The following is a 15,669-nucleotide window of genomic DNA, read 5'->3' on the forward strand; positions in this document are numbered from 1 at the left end:
GGGCTTCCAGTGTTAGACTGGGGTCCAGGAGCACCCCCAAGCTGCGGACCCTGTCCCTTAGGGGGAGTGTAACCCCATTCAGGGCGGGGAAATGGCCCTCCAGCCTGTCCGGTGAAGCACCTAATAACAGCACTTCCGTCTTGTCTGGATTGAGTTTCAATTTATTAACCCTCATCCAGTCCATTATCAGGTCCAGACACGAGTTCAGCACAGAAACCGCCTCACCTGGATTGGTGGAAAACGAGAGGTAGAGCTGAGTATCATCAGCATATTGCTGACTCCTCAGCCCAAACCTCCTGATGACCTCTCCCAGCGGTTTTATGTAGATGTTGAACAGCATGGGGGACAGTATTGAGCCCTGAGGAACCCCATGACATAACTGCCATGGGGCAGAGCAACTGTCCCCCAGCACCACCCTCTGGACACGGTCAGCCAGGAAGGAGCGGAACCACCATAAAACAGTGCCCCCAACTCCCAACCCAGCCAGCCTATCCAGAAGGACACCATGGTCGATGGTGTTGAAAGCCGCTGAGAGGTCCAGGAGTATCAACAGGGTCACACTCCCCCTGTCTCTCTCCCGGCAAAGGTCATCGTACAGGGCGACCAAGGCAGTCTCTGTACCAAAACCCAGCCTGAAACACGATTGAAATGGATCCAGAAAATCCGTTTCATCCAGCAGTGCCTGGAGTTGCCCGGCCACAACCCGCTCCAACACCTTGCCCAAATAAGGGAGGTTCGCCACTGGTTGGTAGTTGACCACCAGCCTTGGGTCCAGGTTAGGCTTTTTAAGGAGTGGTCGAATTACCGCCTCTTTCAAGGCGGTAGGGACCACTCCCTCTCTCAGGGAGGCATTCATGGCCTCCTGGACCCAGGTGCGAACCCCCCTGGCTGATCTTCCAATTAGCCAGGATGGGCAAGGGTCGAGCGGAGTGGTGGTAGAACTGACAGATCCAAGCACCCTGTCCACATCATCAGGTCTCAACAATTGAAACTCATCCATTAATACTGGACCTAAGCACGGTGCACTGGACACATCCTCTGATTCTGCAGTAACGGTGGAGTCCAACCCACTGCGAATCTGAGCGATTTTTCCCTCAAAATGTATGGCAAACTCATCACAGCGAGCTGATGAGCAGTCCAGGACCTCCACCGGATTTCCCGGTTGAAGAAGATCCCGGACCACCCGAAACAGCTCTGCTGGATGACATTCTGAGGAAGCAATACGGCTGGAGAAATATTGCCGTTTCGCCAGCCGTATTGCCATGAAATAGGCCCGATAATGGGCTCTAAGTCGTGTTCAATCGGACTCCCAGCGGGATTTCCTCCACCTGCGCTCCAGCCATCTCCCCTCTCGCTTCATCGCCCGCAGTTCAGAAGTATACCAAGGAGCTGTCTGGGCTCGGCGAGCAGGGAGAGGGCGCTTAGGCGCAATCGTGTCAACCGCCCGGGCCATCTCCCTATTCCATAGGGTGACCTGAGCTTCAACAGGAGCGCCTACCATATCAGACGGATAATCCCCCAGAGCATTCAGGAATCCATCTGGATCCATTAGTCTCTGAGGGCGGATCATCTTAATAGATCCCCCACCCTTGCAGAGGGAAGAAGAAGCTAATAGACTGAACTTGACCAGGAAGTGGTCTGACCATGACAATGGGGTCACAACCAGCCCCTCCACATCCAAACCACCATCTTCCAGTCCCGTTGAGAAAACCAGGTCCAAGGTGTGGCCCTTCTCATGCGTCGGGCCGATGACACATTGAGACAGCCCCATGGTTGTCATGGTGGCCATGAAGTCCTGAGCCGCCCCAGTCAAGGGAACCTCGGCATGGATGTTGAAGTCCCCCAGCACCAACAGCCTGGGAGTCCTCAACACCAGGTCCGAGACTACCTCCGTCAGCTCAGGCAGGGAGACTGTTGGTACGCAGCAGGGTGGACGGTACACCAACAGAATCCCTAACCTGTCTCGCGAGCCCAACACACAATACAGGCCCTCGAGACCTCCTCTCAAAGGGACAGGAAGCCTGGTCAAGGAGATAGAACTCCTATAGACTATAGCAACTCCCCCTCCCCGACCCTCAGAGCGACCTTGGTGCTGGACCGAGTACCCAGGCGGACACAACTGGGAGAGGGGAACACCACCCTCCTCTCCCACCCAGGTCTCAGTAATGCACGCCAGGTCAGCAGCCTCATCCAGAATTACATCATGGATGAGGGCAGTTTTATTTTGTACTGACCTGGCGTTCATCAACAGCACCGTGTGGCTCGAGGGTTTGCTGATATGGTCGCCTGATACCATCTGGTTGGGGGCAGGACTAGAAGAGGGGATAGATGTAAGATATCTAACCTCTCTTCTCCTACGCGGGCATGTCCTACCCCCACCGCCATTCCTTCCCCTACCCAGCACCACCTCAATGGCTGCCCCCTCCAACGCCCTCCCCCCTTCCTGTTCCATTAGATCCACTGTGGGTCTCTTCTTAATTGATGGCAATTAATAACAATTTAAAAACATTTAAAACATATATAAAATAAAACTTTTCTAAAGCCCCTTCTCTCCCTCCCAGCCATGTAGCTCATGTTGAGAGGGGGATGAGGCAGCCGGGAGCAGCAGGGCCTGATCCTGCAGGCACAGGGGAAGGCTGAGCCAGCTCCCTTGAGAAAGAGCTGGCATCCAACAAGGGCCCAACCACAGTTCCACTGCCTCTCACCCAGTGGGCTGTGGCCGGCAGATGGTCTCTGGTTCCCTCAGTAGCAGGCACGCTTGTCCGGTCAGGTCCCAAGGGAAGCTCCGGCTAAAAGCTTTCTCTCCCCCTGGGCCAGGTGGCCGGTGTTGGTAGGGGATGAGGCAGCCGGAAGCAGCAGGGCCTGATCCTGCCGGCACAGGGGAAGGCTGAGCCAGCTCCCTTGAGAAAGAGCTGGCATCCAACAGGGGCCCAACCACAGTTCCACTGCCTCTCACCCAGTGGGCTGTGGCCGGCAGATGGTCTCTGGTTCCCTCTGTAGCAGGCACGCTCCTCCGGTCAGGTCCCAAGGGAAGCTCCGGCTAAAAGCTTTCTCTCCCCCTGGGCCAGGTGGCCGGTGTTGGTAGGGGATGAGGCAGCCGAGAGCAGCAGGGCCTGATCCTGCCGGCACAGGGGAAGGCTGAGCCAGCTCCCCTGAGAAAGAGCTGCCATCCAACAGGGGCCCAACCACAGTTCCACTGCCTCTCACCCAGTGGGCTGTGGCCGGCAGATGGTATCTGGTTCCCTCTGTAGCAGGCACGCTCGTCCTCGTATTGAAGATTCCCAGCTGACATGTTTAACTATCAAAAATTCTTGGGGCAATATACATAGTAAAGCATAGTAAGGAGACCAAGCAAATGACATTCATTTAGGACATAGGTCTGACAATCACTTTTGCCTCACGATCCTATTCCTGTCTTAATATAGGGCTTGTCTACATGATATTTTGGAGTGGACTAGATTGAGTTAAATAGGGTCACTAGGAGGTCCAGTATGCCATTTGATGCATTCCTTGCTTCCAAATGGCATACAGATCTCAAGCGATACTATTTGGCCCTCACCAGCCACTATCAATTTGCCAGTATTGGAAGTGGCTTAAAAAGAGAGCCATTTCAGGATATTGCCACATTAAACACTTCCTTTGCTCTGTGAAGGGGCAGAGTAAGGGGGGGGACCTTTTAGAAGTGTATTAGACCATCATCCTGTAGATGCACTGTACTGCTTTTAAAAAATACAAAACTTCCTCCAGTGCAAGAAAGCAAGTACTTTCCCAGATGTTCCATCTAGGCACTCCGTTCATCCAAAGATTGAGAGGATCTATGTGTCTAATAGCCAGTTTGGATCCTTGTTTTCTGATAGTAAAGCCACACTATACTGTTTATCAGGACAATGATCTTGGCTGAAATTTACTTTAGATTTTGTAACCATCTTCTGTTATGAAACCAACACTGTAGTCCTCTGCCTGAACACAGACTGATCTGGATGTAAAGGTCAACACAGTTTCAAAATGGGACTGCACAAGAAATATTTAGGGCTAGAGCTCCTAGGAGAATGATCTTTTGCACTGTACTTCAGATCTAATTCCCTGGAAGATTAATGATGATTCATCAAATACACTCTGCAGTTTTAAGAGAATTTGAAACAATAAAAAGCATCAGAAAAAAAGTGATTTCAGTCTTTAGAAGTGATTAATAGTTATTTTTGTAAGCCAGGCAGAGTATCAAATGAATACACATACAGTACTTAAAAAACAACTGAAGCAAAATAACATCCACAAAAGTTAAAAGAAAAGATTGAAATATGAGTGGTGCTGATTAATTTTGCAACTACAGTTTCTACAAAAAGCATATAGAAAGTTCTAAAATCTAATTTTAATACGGTAGTCACTCATACCATCAGCTACATATGGTTGTGTAATACGGGATATGGCATGTACTATAGGCCATTCATAACTTACAGCAATCATAGGATGAACTGGGCATATGACCCAACATGCTGCATAACCACCACTGCACTGAATATATCTTATGCCTCTTGATGAAGGTTACACTGGATAATGAGAAAATGCAGTGTTGTATTCATTGGTGTTCTCAGGGTTTAAAACTGTTAATGGGTTTTGAAGAAAGAAATTATAGTAAAAATGGCAGTAGATCCAATACTGTATTTTCTTTATAAATGTTGTCTTTTTCAACCCATGCTAATGAGCAAAAGCTATAGGAACTTCATCCCACCCCATTATCACCACCCCATCTCCAATCCTTCTGTATTTCCTAATCAGTCAATGTCTGCAAATCAGAAATTATTGGTAATGCTCAAGGACAAGTAATGCTCAAGGTTAGATTTAATTAACAGGTGTCTTAGTAAATAAACTTGTATATGCCTTGTTTTTTTACTGACAAGAATACTTCTAGTACACCTATGTAACAGAGGTGGCAGCAGGAACTACCTATAGTGATAGTGAATCTATCACTATAATTAGAAATCCAAAATAAATTAAGAGATGTAACGATGCCAGCAGAGTAATAATGAACACCAAGATTTAAAGAGTGGGTTGAGCAGTGCTTCTCCTTGACATAGGGAAGGCTCTCTCACATCAGGCTATAGTAGAATGAGGAAGAACCAGGGAGGAAGTAGGACATTATGAAATAAATTATATTAATTGAAGCATAAAGCTCCTTCCAGTAATTATCCACCTCCTTTCTCACGTGTTCACCTAAATACTCACTGAAAAAATTAGTGTTGGTTTCATATGTTTGCCACATTTAGGACCCATTGAAATTACTGTAAAAAGTTATTTATGGTGATTCTCTTTAGCCTTACTGCTTTCAAGTGGAACCAAGAGTGACTATCTTACTCTGGATCCAGTTTTAAAAAATGGAAAGGTCAGGCAGTGTACAGGTAGTTAAAACTATCTGGCAAGAGGACATCCGATTTCCAAGTAGAAAAACAGTGTCATTTTAGGGCACACTGTGGTATACTACAAACACTGATAAATGTGCCTCAAGTCAGCCAAGAAGCAGACAGCAGTGCAACATGGCTGAAGATGCACAGCATTTCACCTGTCTGTGCCATAGCCAGGCCCCCAAGACATAAGATGTTTTGCTGCTGTTCGGGAGATTTACCAATTCAACTTGTGCCACTTGTAGCTAACATCTGCACAGTGGCTATTCAACATTTAGTGACTCATCTCAACCTTTCTCTAGGCTCAATTTCCACTATCTTCTTCACCCCACAAGAGCTAGTATAAACCAATTTAATATTTTAATTCATACTGTGATCCAGCAGCTTTGAGTGGGTGCACAAAGGGTGTGTTAAAGATGTTTTAGCTAAAGAGATAAATCTATTGCATTAACATGTACATTCTACAGTGGTGCCTCGCATAACGAGTGCACCGTTTAACGACGAATCTGCATAGCGATGCGGATTTTGCAATCGTTTTTACAATTGCATTGCGATGTTTTATATGGCAAAACATCCCATTGTGATGATCGGTGTTTCGCTTACCGATCTTCGCATTGCAATGTTTTGGAAACAGCTGATCAGTGGTTCCAAAATGGCCACTGGATGAAGAAAATGGCCGCCCGCAGTGTTTTCACGCCGATTCCTCGCTTACCGAGGCGGCGAAAATGGCGGCCCTATGGAGGATTCCCGTTTAGCGGTGAGTTTACCCCCCATATGAATGCATTAAACGGAGTTTAATGCGTTCCTATGGGGTTTTATATTCCGTATAGCGATGTTTCCGGATAGCGATGTTTTATCCAGAACGGATTAACATCGCGATGCGGGACACCACTGTATATTACAAGATTAACAGATAACAGTGAAGTATATTAACTGCATGAAGTTGTCCTATTACTCTGGATCTATTTATTCCTAACCCTAAACCTATTTATGGAGCCTCAATTAACTTGGAGGATCTAATTTTGAGTAAACACACATAGGCCAGAATCCTGTTGGGGATCTACAGTGGAATAAGTAGAATCACATAAATCGCTTTGGCAAATTGCCACTAATTAACCATTACTTCCATTCCTGCTCCCGCATCAAATCACGTGATACATGACACAAAAGCACCCAGCAATCTATTAATTAGTAGTCATTCACCATCAAAATTTATACAATCACATTAAGAACACTGTAAATCCCAAAGGCAGGGGATTCTGGCCACAACATTACATTGTAAAATTATAATTCTCAGTGTTCTAGGAACTACACCTGACAACACAGAATGACTTTTTCATGGTGAATAAGCATAGGACTACAGGATGAGACAAGTGCAGGAATGCAATCCGATACAAACTTTTGGGTGTCAGAACCAATAGATAAAAACCCTAACACAGCTTTCAAGGTAAGGGGTGGTTTTACCACTTCCGCTCCCCCAGTGAGTTTCCATGGCTGAGTAGGGATTCGAACACAGGCCTCAGGAGCCCACATCTGTCACTTTATTCCATTGGGATAAACTTACTGACCTCAACAGAGCCTAAGTCTGAGGAGAGAGTCAGATTGCCCTTTAGAACTCCGGCTCCAAACCTCAGTGGGTAAAAACCCCTCTTTTGTCAGGGCCTACCTAGGCACTGGGGCTGAAAACGGAGCTGGCTAGATGCAAACTAGCAGAAGGCTTCTGCACCTTAAACAGCCATGCAGAAGTGAGTGAGTGAGTGAGAGAGAGAGAGAGGGGGGGGGTTCAACAGGTGCAACTTGTGGCAACGAAGGGCATCTTTTGAAACCCCCTCTTCTCGACAGCGGTTGCATGAGCAGCGCCAGCCGTGTCCTCTTTGGCACCAGGCCCTCCGAAAACAGCGGCCGACCTTCCAAGACGGGGGAATGCGACGTCTTGCCTTCGAATGGCCCCGAAGCTCAGCGCGCGCTCTCGAACGGCAGCGCGAACAGGAAGGAAGGAAGGCAGGAGTCCCGCCGCCGCCGCAGGGGAGGCTCCCCGTGATGGAAGGAGAGAAGGGGAAGGAAAGCCGTCCGCTCGCTCGCTCGCTCCCTGGCTGGCCGTCCGTCCTCCCTGCCTGCCGGCGGCACTCACGCTTTCCGGCCGCCGCCGCCGCCCTTCTCTTCCAGCCTCCTCCGGGCTCCTCCAAATGCTCGCCCGGGCGCCCTCTCCCCTCCCCTCCTCACCTGGTCCCACAGGAGCCATTGTTCAGCCGCCGCCTGCGCCAGGGGGGCTTCCGCCGCGGACGCCGCCATTCCTTCCTTCAGCACCACGGACCGCCCGCCCGCCCGCGCAGACCCCCTCCGTCAAAAGGCCGCAGTCAAACATGCAACGTCCCTCCCGCTTCCTGAGGCACCAGGCGCTTCGGCGATACCCGGGCAGGCCCGCCCCCTCGGGAGGCGGAGGCGGTGGCGGCGCTGACGAAGGAGCCGGCGAGGGAGGGAGCGACCTCCGTCCGCTGTGGAAGGGAAACCTGCTGCGCACCGGGGTGGGGGGCGTGGGGGTGGGGGTAGGGCTCGTTAACCCTTTCCTGGGTTTGGCTGCAGGTTCAGTGCGTCAAATGTACGTGGCATTGTTGTAGCCTCGCAAACAGGCTGCTGTGGGTTCGAGCCGCCTTGACTGACTGAGCAGAGTTAGCGCTGAGCTTTGGGTTGCTGGCGCCGAATCTGGTTGTGTCCAGACGACACGCTGCGGATGGACTTAACGACCTATAAGGCTGGGACAGAAGGAAGTGTCTGACAAAAGCCGGTTTGCACTTGTGGTTTCAAAAGGGGAAGACAGGGCGAATTGTGTAGGGCAAAATTTTTAAAGTGAGAAGATAAGGTGGACCAATAGCGCTAATTTCTTGCAGTAACATTGTTTCGTTTCCACTTTTGGTAACCTATTTGTTTCATAGTATGGTGCCCGGCCTAAGGGCAAAAAAAAGGAGGGGACTTAAGATGGTTATCAGGTTGAGGCAACTTTACATAGCAGCTGGCGTTAAAAATATACTGGTTCACAGCTTTTCAGATACAAAATACATGCTAGATAATTTTTAAAGATGCTTAACTAAACCAGAGCAATTCTGAATAGAAATCAAACTGAGCATAATGAAAACTCAACAGGAATATGTGTATTTTTTTTGACTACATACTGCTGTGTTCCTCCATTTTTTGGAGACATCTTTGTAATTCAAAATATTGATTATATATGATTTGGGGAGACCATACTTTTCTTGGGTTTTTTAACTCACAGAATTTTAGGATCAAACTAGAATAGAAACTTCTGGGCAAGTTGGCTTGGTCTTGGTGTTTGACCACCCACCTAAATCTAGCTAGGTAAGTTGTTTGTTCCCTCTTCAGCTTTTGCTAGTACAGTATCATTTATAGAAGCTGCCTTTGTCCACTGCCACAATTACAAAAAAATGTTAAAATCACTGGCATTTGGGTTCCTGATCTAAAATATACCTTGCCCCATAATCCATGCTAAATAGTTTGTTTAACTTCCCTTTAACCTTGGGATCTTGTCCATAAAAATCATTGCCCCATTATTACAAAGTCCATCTTGAGCCATTCATCAACTACCCACTTTTTGCAAACTTTTTGTGTCACATGCTACCTGTAATAGAACAGTATATGATTAAGTATGTGGTATCCTACAGTGGAAGAGTCTTATTTAAACCTTGGCATTTCCTTTTTGTGTATCACAATGATACACAGCACATTTCTCCCAGTTTTCCATACAATCTCAGAGTGCTAAGATCTTTTTTTAGTTAATTCTATTAATGCCACAGTAGAGGCAGAGATGCAACTTCCCACATAAAAGGATCTGACATAAATGTAGTTCTTATGTCAGGTGCAATCTCTGTATTAGAAGATGTTTCATACAGAATTTATGTAGCAGAGTTTTAAACACAGCATGGGAAGGGAAGTAAAAGTGTTGAACCCTGCCAATCTCACATTTATAAATCTTATTAAGTACACTGAAATCCTGGACTTGTTTCCTCCAAAGTAAACCACCCTCAGAAAAGCAGCTATACTGTATAGGAATGCAGACTTTTAATACACATTTTATACACTACATAAAGTGTATACACACATTTCACATATTTGAAATGTAGTGTTAGAAAAGAGTTTTACAGATAACATGACTTGTCAGAGAGATAAGTAAAGCAAATTAAGTGTGGACTCCCACTAGAAGCTGAAACAACCAAACAAAGGGTATTGTATTACAGTGGCATCATGAGAAGACAAGCTCACTGGAAAGGCAGTAATGCAGGAAAAAGTACAATGCAGCAGGAAAAGAGCAAGAACGCACATGAGATGGATTGACTCAATAATGAAAGCCACAGTCTTTGTTTGTAAGACTTTTGTTTGGTGTTGCAGTCAAAGCAGGACCAGGAGCAGAGAGACAGAGATTCTGATTTGGGGAATAAACTATAATACTCTTGCTTGCTTTGGGGATGAGAAATAGAGAAACGCAATTGCTACACACTTCAGACATCTAATCTCAGGTGTGTCAGTTGTCTTTTACTAGGTGTTTGCTGTTAGTGAGACTCTTCTAAATATTACAGTTCTGCCCAGTACAAATTCAGCATCTACAGAATCTTGAAGTACTTGCTCTTCTCAGCAGAAACTGCAGAACTAAGTGCAGTGGAGATTACATTTGGAAGTTTGCTTTTTTCATAGTTTTATGAAAGAGTCAGCTCTCTCTCTCTCTCTCTCTCTCTCACACACACACACACACACACACACACACACACACACACACAATAATTTTTTAACAATCAGTTGCTTCAGTTACATATGTCAGTTTCCTCTCAGTACATTTAGACAAGCTTGATGAAACCACCCGGTCCCTCTCTCACAGCTTCCTTCCCACCTTAATTCGAGCCTTCTCTCCTTGCAATCACATCCTTTTTTCATGGTTTCATGAAAGTCAGTCTCTCTCTCACATACACCCTCCCTCCCTAAATTTTCTACAATTTTACCTTTAAACACGCTTGATGAATCCACCCGTCCCTCTCTCACACCTTCTTTCCCGCCTTAATTGGAGCTTTCCACCTCCGGCGGTAGTAGTCATTCACAAGCTGGATTGACTGCCCCGGGCTGTTCTACAGCCGTAAACAATAAGGCAGCCTTATTTCTGATCTCTAAAATAACTGATTTACAAGTGCTGCAACCAAGGAAGTTAGCAGGGATAGGTGGCTTACAGTTTGAGGTTCGACTGCAGGGGGCGGGGGGTGGGGTAGCTCTCTGCTCATTACTCCCAGGATTTTCATTTTTATGCCATTTGGGGTAATTTACCCCTGTTCCCTGACCACAGTGTAGATATTCAACCAAGTCGGGCCATGGCAGAGGAACAGCTAGAATTCTACCTGGTTTAAATGTCGCTCCACAGTTTGACCTGTCATCTTTAATTTGTCATTTTAGCTTTTTCTCTTTTGCAAAATAAAGCTTGCCACAACCAGGGCTAAAAAGTCCCATGATTTCTGGCACAAGTTTTTCTTTCTGGAACTTTTTCTAGTCACTGTTCTATTTAAAAAAATGAGTATACAGTATGTGCTGTCTCTGAGGTAACTGTTGAATAGTGACAGATCACAGTTATTCTTTAGCTTGTATATCTTACTGGGTTAGCCTTACAAGAACCAGTTACAATTATGTTAATCTTTCTCCTATTTTGGCATGGCTACAAGGAAAGATTTCACTTTTGGTAACTGCCTGAGGAAGAAGGGATATGCTACCATCAAAAGCTCACACTTTACTTGATTTTTTCCAGTGGTATAATAAAAGTACCACCCGCTTCTGTATTTACATTGTTCGGGTGTGTGTTTTTGGAGCCTACACAGCCTCTTTTTACTTTTTGTATTCCTGAACTGAAGATAGCCCTTGAATGGCTGGCCAGGAATCCAACAACATGGACTTTTGACACCAAGTAAAGCAGCACTGCACACTAAAGAAAAGATCCACTAGGTAATCTGATGGTTGATTTACTAAAATTGGCCTTCCCTGGTGATCAAACTAAATTTTAATCCCGGCTCTCTGGTGGAGGCCTGACACATGACTAGATAGGGATGCAGACCGCTTGGTGACTCTTTGTTTCAAGAGATAGAACATACATTCTAAAATGCTACTTGATGCTCCTGGTGAAGGAATTTTCACCCACCCATCCCACAAGCTGTTTGCATGCTACTCAAGAATGCCTACCTGGCATGAACTACAACTACCACTTCAAGAAGCTTTTAGAAACCACTTGAGGGAGATGGGATATGTTACCATCAACAGCTTGCAATTTACTTTAATTTTTCAGTGGCCTAATAAAGGTATTGCTTGCTTCTGCATTTATATTGGGGGGGGGGGGGTTGGAGACCACATAGCCTATTTTTGTTTTGTTTTTAAATTCCCATTTTAGATTAACTGCTATTTTAACTGTACAAACCCCAATCTGTGGCTAATTTTAACTATGTTTAGTGAAAAATAAACCAACTTTATAAACTGTGATTTGGAGTCAGCAATCTTCCACAAACCATAGTTAATAAAGACCAACATTTCTTTGGGTTTAGATCAGTGGAGGCAAACCTTTTTTGGCTCAAGTGCCCAAAATGAGGGGGTGGGGAAGAAACCAGTGGCTGCCATGCCACCCTGAAGACCAGAACCGGAACAGGAAGTGGCAGTTTCAGGGGGAATCATGGGGATGGACAGGAAGTTAAAGGGGGGTTCATGGGGACAGACAGGAAGTTAAAGGACCCAGAACAGGTAGAGAAAGGGGGAATCCCAGCTGCAGCCAGTTCAAAAGGTTTGTTTCCACAATGGTGGGTGGGAGGGCCACTCACTCGTGTGCCAGAAGAAAGGGCTTCGCGTGCCAGATGTCACATGCGTGCCATAGGTTCGCCGTCACTGGTTTAGATGTTGTGACAAACCATAGTAAATTTTAAAGGAAAATTGAAGCCTTGTGAAAATCACAGCCTTCAAGCCTTGTGGCTAAACCAGAAGGAGACAGAAGTATAACACATGAGCCTGAAGCTTACTGTGTGTTATTGTCAGAATCCTAACCCTCACTGGCAGCTTCTGCCCCTGATGCTGGCACAGCTGTCCTTGTGCTGGTTGACCTGAGATCTGCCAACATAACTGCCGTGGCTGTTGAGACCATAAACAAATTCCCTCTCAGCTCAAACTCCTATCTGCTATCCTAGCATAAAGTTAGGCCAGAGTCAGAGTAGTCCTGAGTAGTTTCCAATCTCTCTGTGCTAGAAGGGGTTTGGATCCGACAGGGACTTGGTGGCTCAGTGTCAGCTCAACCAGCTGTTACTCATCTGGGATAGTCAGGATTGCACTATAAATTAGTATAGTAGTAGCAGTACCTATGTAGCAAAAAGAGTCACTGCATGTGATGATCCATTCTGATACAGTCATCTGTAAGTTCAGTTTTTAAAAAATAAATTTACTCTTTAAATTAAAAAAAAGAAAAATTATTTTTACAGGTGGAAGGCTTAAAATTGATGGTATGATAACCAATATCTGTCAATAAATTGATGCCAAAGATAATTCACACAGGACACTGGTGTTACCCTGAAAATGCTTAATTTAGAGGCTGAACTAAATGCTACAGAGATATAATTATAAGAAGAAGCATCTCGTTAGTATCAAAAGCTTTCAGATTGCTATTCCACAAACTAATCTGATGTAGCTTGGAATTTGACCTGTTTTGCTTTGTAATTGCTTATCAGGAATTAAATACTACTTCAGTTTGCTTTCTGATGGTTCGAACACAATGTCTAAATGGCTTGGGCCCTGGATACCTGAAGGACTGCCTCCTTCCGTATGAGCCTACCTGACCGTTAAGATCTAGTCAGGGGGCCCTCCTGATAGAGCCATCCCTCAAGGAGGTAAGAGGGATGGCTTTTAGACAAAGGGCCTTTTCAGCAGCTGCCCCCAGACTATGGAATGCCCTCCCGACTGAAATTCGTCTGGCGCCAACGTTGATGACATTTCAGTGCCAGATCAAAACCTTCCTGTTCCAGAAATCTTTTAATTGAAATAATATCAACTGTGGGTCCTAATGGCAATTTTTAGAGCATTGTATTTTTAATTGTATTTTAATTGTTTTATCTCTTTATTGCTTTTTAATTCTTGTAAGCTGCCCAGAGACCTTTGGTTAGTGTGGGCGGCATATAAATAAATAAATAAATAAATAAATAAATAAATAAACAAACAAACAAACAAACAAACAAACAAATTGCAAAGAGAGGATTGTACACCTGAAACATAAAGGTGTCACCTGTTTCTGCATTTAAGTTGGGTTTTGACCCACATTTTAAATATGTGCAACAAAGGCCAGTTTATCTTGAGAGCACTCCCCCCCCACACACTTATAACTCTTCCTGGGTTGTGTTGGTATCAATTAGACCTATGTTTTTAACGAAATAGCGATTAGGCAAAATCTGATGGTGGTTTTTTCTCTTTTTTTGCAGGTATGTGCAAAACTGTGGCTTCACTTAAGAAAGTTACAAAATTAGACACTGCAAAGGACATAAGGGTCTAGTGCAGAGGCTGGGATCACTCATTCTTTTAAAGGGCAGAAGAGGGAAATGGCTGCTTAATCTTCCCCATCTGTCAATTCTCATTTTGAGCTGGTCCTCTTAGTCTGTTTAGAATGGCTTCAAGTCTGGCTACCGGGAAAATTTCCTGGGAGAACCTTTCTACCTGTATCAATACTACCCTCTCCTTCCAACCATTTCTCAGCTGTTCCTGTCTTATGTTACGTGTGTCATTTATTTATTTAAAATATGATTGCCCTTTCTTTCTCCTTCACTTACCCTTCAATGTAATCATAACAGAATCTGCGATCTTCAAGTGCAGAAGTAGAAAATACAGTCCCATTGCCAGTGTTGAAATAAAATTCATCTGTAAATCATGTCACCTTCCATACATGGGATGAAGGACAGGATGCCATGATTTCTTTATCTCAGAAAACATATCCTATGTTTTCCACCCTATCATTCCTGTTCTCTCTGCAAAGGCAGGTGTGCCAAGATGTACCACTGAGCCCAGGAATATGAGAAACTTTAATTGCATTTCTCCATATCATACATGCATTATCCATGCCATACTTTGTATCAGGTTGCAAGAGGTTATTTTCCTTTCAGCAAGGAAACTAATACACTTTTTTGTACATACACACTCTGCTTCCCAATTATATACAAACTGTACACATTTTCTGTATTGACTGAAGTGTAAGGCAAGAATTAAAATGCAGCAAAATCTTGGCTATATTCAACTCTTTTTAACTACCAGCCTAAAAGGCATAAGTGAAGCAGCCCATCTGGCCTGTTTCCTTACAACATAATATATCCGCTTCTTTAATCAACAGAACACAAAACAAACAACAAAAACGTAAAAATAGCCATCGCTAGTTAATTACAATTATTTGGTTCATACTGATGTAGAAGGATGAAAAGGTATAAAATGCTTTCTATGAAATTTAAACCTTTCATTTCTATTCTATAAAAAAACAGCATAAAGTTATGGATAGATATTGGATGAAGACATCTGTTAGAAAGTTTCATAATAGCACAGGACTTTTGATTTAGCACAAGGTGTTTTCACCAATAAAATCATATGGCTAATCTGAAAAAACGGGTCTTATAGTTGAACCTTAGTTTCTCTGCAAAGTCAACATCAAATTGGGTCATACTATTTACTCAACAGATATGTACACAGCTAACCGAAAGACTAGTGTCCACCAATGTATTTTGGTAGCTTTACATTAAAACAGTTCTTTGTGTCCTTCCTGTTGGGATCTGGCTTGCTACTTTACAAAAACAAAATTCTGGACTACATGGACCTTTGAGGTGATTAAGATGGGTTTCCCTTTTTTATGTTATGAGAGCTAACAGTAGTCAACGGTGGCCATTATTTGGCCATTATTTAATAATCATAATAATCAGCATTATCATTGTAATATATAAACTCCTCTAAGGACACTTTTATGTTCTTCCAGGGCTGCATACAATAAAATAATATTAATAGGAAATTATACAAGTGTTTACTACAGTTTCAGCAGCTTAAGGACAGACGGAACATTCAGCAAAATTAAAGTACTGTATGTGTTTACAGATTCCAGATTCAGTCAGGTAGGGTGGGGGCTTCCCCCCCCATCAGACCTTGCCTGGAATATTCCCATGGGCCTAACAATCGGTATGGGAATACTTTGTATTTTAACACTGTATGCAGCTGTTCTAGGGATCAAAAGAAA

The 15,669-nt window shown here is 44.6% G+C and overlaps 1 protein-coding gene across 1 annotated transcript in view; it reads right to left on the reverse strand.

Moving 5' to 3' along the window:
* PGM2 (phosphoglucomutase 2) overlaps window positions 1-7,827 on the reverse strand; it is a 33,408-nt gene extending 25,581 nt beyond the window's left edge. The window contains exon 1 of the mRNA XM_020786205.3: window positions 7,623-7,827. Within this exon, the coding sequence (XP_020641864.3) occupies window positions 7,623-7,691 (69 nt within the window). The 5' untranslated portion in view covers window positions 7,692-7,827. The remainder of the gene's footprint in view (window positions 1-7,622) is intronic.
* Between the last annotated feature and the right edge of the window lie 7,842 nt (window positions 7,828-15,669).

Source organism: Pogona vitticeps, chromosome 5 (assembly GCF_051106095.1).
Source record: "Pogona vitticeps strain Pit_001003342236 chromosome 5, PviZW2.1, whole genome shotgun sequence".
NCBI lineage: Eukaryota > Metazoa > Chordata > Lepidosauria > Squamata > Agamidae > Pogona > Pogona vitticeps.